The sequence below is a fragment of the Anopheles merus genome, chromosome 2L, assembly GCF_017562075.2.
Source record: "Anopheles merus strain MAF chromosome 2L, AmerM5.1, whole genome shotgun sequence".
Lineage (NCBI taxonomy): Eukaryota > Metazoa > Arthropoda > Insecta > Diptera > Culicidae > Anopheles > Anopheles merus.
This window is the reverse complement of record NC_054083.1, coordinates 2,580,924-2,590,697: the sequence shown is the minus strand read 5'-3', so window position 1 is coordinate 2,590,697 and position 9,774 is coordinate 2,580,924. Positions and strand designations below refer to the sequence as shown.

At 34.8% G+C, this 9,774-nt stretch overlaps 1 protein-coding gene across 1 annotated transcript; it reads left to right on the top strand.

The window, feature by feature from the left end:
• Positions 1-7,708: 7,708 nt before the first annotated feature.
• LOC121594944 lies at positions 7,709-8,773 on the top strand. Its single transcript, XM_041918811.1, has one exon. It carries the CDS (start codon positions 7,715-7,717, stop codon positions 8,771-8,773), a length of 1,059 nt encoding a protein of 352 aa, XP_041774745.1. The 5' UTR covers positions 7,709-7,714.
• The last annotated feature ends 1,001 nt before the right edge of the window (positions 8,774-9,774 follow it).

The following is a 9,774-nucleotide window of genomic DNA, read 5'->3' as shown; positions in this document are numbered from 1 at the left end:
TGATGATGATGATGATGAGTCCCACCTCTTACCCCGATATAGTATTGAGAGGAACGATTGTATCTTATCGATAATTGTGTTGTTATAAATTAGTTATTAAGCAAATAATCAAATCATAAGGCACGTAAGTATTTCAAGAACGTGGTGGCTACAAAATGTATATTCCTCTTTATGAAGCAGTCATGGTCGGTCTCAATACATGGTACCTGCTTTCGTTTCTCTTGTATAGCCGGTTCAACCTACATCCAACTAATGGCGATAGAGAACCAGTTTCAAAACTATCTCACATCGTACTTTTTCCTTATTCCGTTACTGTTCAATTTATGACGATTCACGTTTCGGGTTGCATTGGACCAGACCACTACCTCCAGGAAAGTTAACTTAAGCATTTTAACTTTTTTTTTAAATTTAATTTTAAAATGATATATAGAAAGAATTAAAAGCAAAAAAAAGCTAAAATCATCATCAGCATCAAAGCTGGTGATGACAAGTGAGGTTTACACAACAAGTGACTAACACATTTATTTATCAATTTATATTTCATTCACGCTTTCGCGGATTTCGTCTTTTCTAAATTAATCTACTTACTTACTATTGTCACAACAGTCATACCTCATACGATAGTGGCCTTGATGTGAGTTGCACACAGTCTCCTAAATTGGGGTATAGTCTCTGCATTACAAACCACTCTGGGCATCATATTAAAAGTTTGTATGCCTTTGAAAAACAAAGAGTTCATTGCTGATGCTGTCTCAACCTTAGGAACTCTCGGGTCTGTTGCTCTTCTGGTGTTGTAGTCGTGCACATTTAATCCTCGAACAACCCGATCACAAAGATATTGAGGCAAGTGACTGTTCAGGAGTTTATAAACAAAAATCATTGTTTGGTACATTACCCGCTGTTTCACCGACTTCCATTTTAGGGTATCCAGCATAATCAATGACGACGTATACCATCCGCATCCTAGAATAGCTCGCATTGCTCTTTTTTGTAGTTTTTGCATTCTTGTCATTCGTCCTGCATTAGCTATAAAGAGAATTGACGGACAAAAATCCAGATGTGGAGCCATAAGAGACTTGTAAAGCTGTATCTTTGCAAAAACACTTAAGACTTTTTTTAGTCGACAAATAACCCCGCATTTTTTCGTCATTTTCTTAATAATATTATCAATGTGGCTTTTAAATTTCAGTTCTTCATCTATTGTGACTCCAAGATATTTTATTTCTTTAATTCTCTCTATGGCCTCGTCATCAATATTGATGTGTAAGTCAAAATTTCAGTACATTTTTTATGTCATTTATATACATAATAAACAAAATAGGACCAAGCACACTTCCTTGGGGGACTCCCAATGAGTTTTCAAGAGATTCCGATGTTGTGGTTTTAAAACGAGTTCTCTTAGTTCTCCCTTCTAAATAATGTTTAAACCAATCAAGTTCTTGTCCCACAATAACGAAGTTTTTTAAGACACTGATTAACAAAGGTCTCGATATTGTTTCAAAGGCTCTTTTCAAATCTAAAAAGACATCTAATGTTATATGTTTTTTGTTTAAATTGTTTTTCCACTTCTCAAGTACAAGATTCAGAGCTGTTTCACAGGAATGAGATTCTCTATATCCTTATTGTTCTGGAACTAATCATTTATTTTCCTTTAAGTATTGAACCAGTTGCTCCTTCACCACGAGTTCTAAAATTGTTTCTAGGGTGTTTAACATATTTATCGGTCTGAACTCTTCTGCAATGATTGTACCATTAATCTTAGGGATGGGAATCACTATTGATTCTTTCCAAGTATGTGGAAATTGTCCCGTAATCAAAGAATCGTTAATAATGTTTAGTAACGCGTCTCCTGTGACACAGAGACAATCTCGTATCACTTTACCATTTATATCATCAAGTCCAGAAGCTCCTTTCAATTTGAAACAGATTCTTTGGAGTGGTTGAATATCAATCGGCTGAAAGTGAAATCTTTTTCTTGTTTGCTCCATATTTTTCATTTGCTCTGGTTCATTGCATTGAGGAATGCTTTTATGTATGTCCATAACACTATTGACAAAGTGTTCATTAAACAACCGGGCAATTTCTGACTCATCTTCGATTATCTTGCCATTGAATTGCACCCTACCTGTTTCATTGGAACCTGTTTGCAACCAACTTTTTAACAACTTCCACAATTGTTTGCTATCATTTTTCGATTCATTTATTTTTCGCTCAAAATAATTTCTTTTCGTCATTCTGAGCTCACGTAGGTAGCAATTTCTACTGGTTTTATAAGATAACTTCTAACTTCTAATAAGATAACAGTCTAACTCTGAATTGGGTTTTAAAAATGTGAAGTAGCGTTTGTCCAAGCTCTGCTTTTTACATTGTAAATCCGTGGTGTACCAATTTTGATAACTGTTATTATTTACTACAGCAACATCAATGATTTGAGCTATTCTATTTTTTATTACTTGTTCTAGCTGGTGTGCTTTATCATGCAAACATAAATTTGTAATTGTTAGATTAACATTCACAGATGAACATATTTTGTCTTTACTGTATCTTTTCCAACTTTTAAATGTTTTTTTTTATTGTTTAATGAAACATTGCATTTTTGCAACGTTAGAACAATGGTTTCATAGTCTGCTATTTTCAATGTAGGATCAGTCTTTGCTATGAATGAGTTATGATTGCAGTATACATGATCTATTAGAGATTTACTTCGCTGCGATTAGTTATTCGAGTTTCCTCAGTGATAATCTGATTCATGTTCAAAGATTCCGTTAGCTGTCTCAGTGGTTTAGATTCTACGGAGTTCAACCAATTGATGTTAAAATCTCCTATTAGAATGTTGTCTTGTCCAAGATCAAGAAATTCATCGAACCACCATTCGAGTAAATTAACAAAATGAGTATTGCTAGAACTTGGTGAATGGTACACTAGACTAAATATGAATGATTTCTTACTTATTGTCGCTGAAATTGCTAAAAACCAGTTACCATCGCGAGCATCATTAATTAAAATTTTGTAAATTATCGACTCTTTTATAAATATAGTCACACCTCCAGTATGTCGAGAATTGGATAAGCATGAAATTGCCGTGTATCCAGGAATTCCATACTGTTCGAAAGCTTCAGCTTCCACAATGTGTTTTTCGGTTATAAACACTAACCAAGGTTGAATTGTTTGTACAATATGATTCAACATTATGTGACTAAACGACAATCCAGCCACATTCATGTATAACATCTGTATGTTCTTACTTTGTTTATTCTGCAATTGCTACTTACTCAATTGCTGTTTTCTTGATTTCAATCATTTAAACGTGGGACATTCTTTACTGAAGGCTGAATGAGCAGTGTTCAGTTTTAATCCTCTTTGCATATTTTGGGTGTAACAGTTAATGCAGCTTTCAGACGACGACCAACAATCTGATGTTTTATGTTTACCACTACATTTGGAACAAGTTTCTTCATTATCACATGTTGTGCTTTTATGACCAAATTGTCCGCACTTAAAACAACATAAAAAAGATTTGTGTACGTAGACTCTATCAAATCCAATATTAATCTTTTTTTCTCTGTCTAAGAAAATTGTTGTGTCGTGATCCACCTCAATTATGACATTATACTTTTTGTATTTATAGTCAGCTTTTCGAATTTTTCCAAAATTTTAATGTATGATGCTGTAGAATGCAATAGCAGTGACAGAGAGGGACAGCATGTACAAGTAGGGAGAATAGGTTGACAGTTGTTATTGAACCACCGCCGAAGACGGGCGAATAAATATTACACCGAACCAGAACTCTACAATTGGCGCAGCCGGTACGATTTTTTTGTTGGTGGTGTGTAAAACGTGCAGATAAGAGATGATGGAAAGAGTGAGTCTGGAAAAAAAAGTTGTAGCACGTAGCGTTTTACGAAAGAAAGGCAAAAAGGTGAGTTCGGCAAAATCCCGAAGAATTGTCCCAAACGTGGAAAAGGCGCGAGTGTAAATGACAGCCATGTTGCGTACCCAATCAACAAAACTGACGCTTACTAACAGAACCCAACAAACATTTTAATATGTTAGAGCGGGAAAGCATGATTATTTTTGCTGACCGGGAAAAGAGAATAAGAGTTTGGTTTGAAATCTACAGCGCAGTTTGGCAAACTAAAAAAAATAAGAAAGAACATGAAAAATCGAGAAGAATGTAAGTCCGGTTGAAGACCGTAGTGCATACCCAAAATAATACTATTGATTAAAAAAAGAGAATGCGTGTCCGGTTGAAACTCCGCAGCGCAAAGTAGTGTTTGTAATAAAAAGAGACTTTGAATAAATATAATTTTAAAAGAATATGCGAGAGATTCATTTATTTTTCGCTCAAAATAATTTCTTTTCGTCATTCTGAGCTCACGTAGGTAGCAATTTCTACTGGTTTTATAAGATAACTTCTAACTTCTAATAAGATAACAGTCTAACTCTGAATTGGGTTTTAAAAATGTGAAGTAGCGTTTGTCCAAGCTCTGCTTTTTACATTGTAAATCCGTGGTGTACCAATTTTGATAACTGTTATTATTTACTACAGCAACATCAATGATTTGAGCTATTCTATTTTTTATTACTTGTTCTAGCTGGTGTGCTTTATCATGCAAACATAAATTTGTAATTGTTAGATTAACATTCACAGATGAACATATTTTGTCTTTACTGTATCTTTTCCAACTTTTAAATGTTTTTTTTTATTGTTTAATGAAACATTGCATTTTTGCAACGTTAGAACAATGGTTTCATAGTCTGCTATTTTCAATGTAGGATCAGTCTTTGCTATGAATGAGTTATGATTGCAGTATACATGATCTATTAGAGATTTACTTCGCTGCGATTAGTTATTCGAGTTTCCTCAGTGATAATCTGATTCATGTTCAAAGATTCCGTTAGCTGTCTCAGTGGTTTAGATTCTACGGAGTTCAACCAATTGATGTTAAAATCTCCTATTAGAATGTTGTCTTGTCCAAGATCAAGAAATTCATCGAACCACCATTCGAGTAAATTAACAAAATGAGTATTGCTAGAACTTGGTGAATGGTACACTAGACTAAATATGAATGATTTCTTACTTATTGTCGCTGAAATTGCTAAAAACCAGTTACCATCGCGAGCATCATTAATTAAAATTTTGTAAATTATCGACTCTTTTATAAATATAGTCACACCTCCAGTATGTCGAGAATTGGATAAGCATGAAATTGCCGTGTATCCAGGAATTCCATACTGTTCGAAAGCTTCAGCTTCCACAATGTGTTTTTCGGTTATAAACACTAACCAAGGTTGAATTGTTTGTACAATATGATTCAACATTATGTGACTAAACGACAATCCAGCCACATTCATGTATAACATCTGTATGTTCTTACTTTGTTTATTCTGCAATTGCTACTTACTCAATTGCTGTTTTCTTGATTTCAATCATTTAAACGTGGGACATTCTTTACTGAAGGCTGAATGAGCAGTGTTCAGTTTTAATCCTCTTTGCATATTTTGGGTGTAACAGTTAATGCAGCTTTCAGACGACGACCAACAATCTGATGTTTTATGTTTACCACTACATTTGGAACAAGTTTCTTCATTATCACATGTTGTGCTTTTATGACCAAATTGTCCGCACTTAAAACAACATAAAAAAGATTTGTGTACGTAGACTCTATCAAATCCAATATTAATCTTTTTTTCTCTGTCTAAGAAAATTGTTGTGTCGTGATCCACCTCAATTATGACATTATACTTTTTGTATTTATAGTCAGCTTTTCGAATTTTTCCAAAATTTTAATGTATGATGCTGTAGAATGCAATAGCAGTGACAGAGAGGGACAGCATGTACAAGTAGGGAGAATAGGTTGACAGTTGTTATTGAACCACCGCCGAAGACGGGCGAATAAATATTACACCGAACCAGAACTCTACAATTGGCGCAGCCGGTACGATTTTTTTGTTGGTGGTGTGTAAAACGTGCAGATAAGAGATGATGGAAAGAGTGAGTCTGGAAAAAAAAGTTGTAGCACGTAGCGTTTTACGAAAGAAAGGCAAAAAGGTGAGTTCGGCAAAATCCCGAAGAATTGTCCCAAACGTGGAAAAGGCGCGAGTGTAAATGACAGCCATGTTGCGTACCCAATCAACAAAACTGACGCTTACTAACAGAACCCAACAAACATTTTAATATGTTAGAGCGGGAAAGCATGATTATTTTTGCTGACCGGGAAAAGAGAATAAGAGTTTGGTTTGAAATCTACAGCGCAGTTTGGCAAACTAAAAAAAATAAGAAAGAACATGAAAAATCGAGAAGAATGTAAGTCCGGTTGAAGACCGTAGTGCATACCCAAAATAATACTATTGATTAAAAAAAGAGAATGCGTGTCCGGTTGAAACTCCGCAGCGCAAAGTAGTGTTTGTAATAAAAAGAGACTTTGAATAAATATAATTTTAAAAGAATATGCGAGTCCGGTTGGAGACCCGTAGTGCACAGTGTTTAAAAAAACAAGACATCAAGGAGCATGCAAGTCCGGTTGAATACCGTAGTGCATATCGAAATAATTATAATGATTATAAAAAAGAATGCGAATCCGGCTGAAAACCCCAAGCGCACAGTGTTTGTAAACAGAAAGATGTTGAAAAATTTAAAAAAAGATGCGAGTCCGGTTAAAAATCCGTAGCGCACTGGTTTTGATGAAAACTGAAACAGTAAGAAGCATGCAAGTCTGGTTAAAGACCGCAGTGCAAATAAAAATATTTTATAATAACAAACAGTCGCAAAAGAAGATGCGAGTCCGGTCGAAGACCGTAGCGAACAGCAATCCGAAACAAATAAAATGCGAGTCTGTTTACAAATCCATAGCGCAGTTTTTCTATAGTAAACAGGCAAGTCCGAAAGATTCGAAGTGCCATAATAAAGTTAATGTGAGTCCGGTGTGATTCCGTAGCAAAATAAGTCCGGAGAAATCCGTAGTGCCATATTATAATGAGAATGTGAGCCCGGTATGATTCCGTAGCACAAAAGGCAAGTCCGAAAAATTCGAAGTGCCGTCCCAAATAGCCAAATCATGATAACAGACTCATATCAGAACCGATTTACGACGTCTTATATAATGACTTAAAGACATACTTATAGCAGTAATAATAAGACTTGGTTTGTGAAAATTATGAGGCCATAATTATAGAAAAAAGTACCATAATATGAAATATTTAATTTATGGTAATGAAACATTTCAGACTCATTACGTGGTTCATTTTGTTTAAATGAAATAATTCGAAAAAAATTGAAAGTTTCGATGATTCGTTAAAAAAATTTCGTTGTTAATTTTATTCGTTTAGTTTTGCTTGACAGCTCAATGTTTTTTATCTCTTTCCGTACACGCGCCAAAAACATATCCGCCGAATGAAAATACAATACAAATGAGTATTGTGTTGGGTTTGAAAATTCCTCGTAAATTCATCAGACTGCAAACTGGAAGGTTCTAGTTTTTTGTTTCAATCGAGTATTGTGTTCCGAATGCTGGCTATTGCATTGGGCTATTGCCACAACTTACTGGCGAAGCACTGTAATTAAAAAGCAGAAAATAATAAAAAAATCTTTTAGTTCAAAGAGTTTGTACGTGTTTTCCGTATCCGTGAGAAGAAACGTGAGTAGTACATGAGTACAGTACTGATTTTCTAATGTATTAAAAGCATTTCTATTTGTTTACAGCAATATCTAACTATGCCATTCTCAATAGTGCAAACCCGTGGGCCTAAAGGGTACGCTGAATTAAGCATTGTTCCTGATTCCTGGGTTCAAGGCACTAGCCATAAAAAAACATATCTGTTTTGGCCAAACGTTAAAGGAAACATACAACATCTAATTACGAATGATAATAGTGTTCCGGAAGAAGGATGGACGAAACAGGAGTGTCAGATTAAGCGGCAAGGATTATCATACGAAGCTGCTGATTGCACTATAATGATCATGTCCGGCGAATCATCTACAGATTCCGGAAAGGAACCGATATTAGCTAGTTGCAGAGAAACAACTTCATACGCTGATATGTTTTCAACAAGAATTGTGGAAAACTCTTTAACTCCAATCCGCGTCGAGAATGAAATCGACATCTCCTCACCACCTATGTCGCCTCTTACACCAAGTTTGTCAGAAGTGGATGAATATGTTGGTTCAGTTGAGGTAGTCCCAGAAGAAGTTTCACGTGACAAGACGATAAAAGAAATACTAGAAGCCCAAACTAATATGATGATAGAGCTTCGTAATGAGCAAAAGCAGATTTTAAAAGAACAAAAGAAAATAGTGAGTCGTATCGGCATAATCGAAGTACAATTAAATACTTTACTTAATCATACCGAAGTAAGTACTACTAATCTTACTGGTTTTGACCATCCATTCGTAGACAATGTCGAAGATCTGGAAAAATTTGAAAAAGATTTAGATGAGGAAGAATATTATACCCAAGTAGTAAGCTTATTGAAACAAAAAATTATTGATAAAGATATAAACAACAGAATGTTAGCAACTCTTGATGCCCTTTTCGATAGGAGTTTCTTAACAAAGTACACATGGACCGGTATTTCTAAATCAGGAACTAAAATAGCAATGCATTCATTTAAAAATGTAGTAAATCTTTTTAAATGCGTAGGAAGTACTAACCTTGTGCCAGTCACAGATGAAACGGTGCGAGGTTTCTTCATGAATAGATTGAAACACGCATTAGAACGATCTAAGGCCAAAGGTCTACGCAAATCAACTAGCCGTAAAAGAAAATTAATATAAATTCTTGTCTACATTTAAGAAACATAAAACCTTTCATTTATTTGCCTTACTTACTACATAAATCTAGCTCTAACATTTTCTATTTCAATACGTGAAATTAAACTTAGGTTAACGTGTGCAACAATGGAATAAACAAATATTCAGAACTATTATCTACACTATAGGCAACTAATTTGCATTTAATATCGCCAGGATGACAAACTAGTTCGTTAGGATTTAAGCTCTTAAGATCGCCAAGAAAAATGTTAATAATTCTTGATGGAAATGGTAATAAAAAATAATCTGTCTTGTCGGTTATTTCTTGTCCAAATATACTTATCTTTTTGTTGTTTTGTTCTGAAGACTTTGTGTATTTGACAATCTTGTTGTCTTTTGTCATGTACCATTCGTTTCCGTTATCTTTACAAAGTATAAAATTTTTCATTTGCAAGATGGTATCCCCATTTGGTTTGGTTTTGGTTGATATGTAAAATTCTTTATGATTCATAGAACGTAAATCATGACTAAATGCTTCCAATTCCGATAGTCTATTTACTATTTGTTGAAGATGCTGATCTGCTTTGCGAAGATGTTTTTTAAACCTCCCAGAGCATTTTCAAAATCATAGGTGGAAATTGAAGGTAAAGGACCGAACTTTTGTACTTCTTTTGAGATGTGAATTAAGTTGTGCACATTACTGGTTAAAAATTTCTCTCCGTACAGTTTACCGAAATCTTCAACATAAACCTTAAGCATTTCACCAGCGATTTTCCAATTAGAACGATAAACTTCAGAAGATAGCAAAACTATGGCACAAAACAAGAGTTTGAAGTGCTCATATTCTTTATCAGGCAAATTATCTTTCAAAATAAAACGCCCACGACAGGGTCCACCGTGGGGTAATGCTCAATTACGCCGTTTAAAACGAAACAAATCTTCCTGCTATCGGTTTTACCAAAACAGTGGAACACAACAATCGAGATTGCGGTTCATCGCAGCACACAATGTATATCGAAGCTATA

Excerpts from the sequence above, each read along its gene's own strand:
- LOC121594944 (XM_041918811.1), top strand. The coding sequence starts at position 7,715 with ATGCCATTCTCAATAGTGCAAACCCGTGGGCCTAAAGGGTACGCTGAA.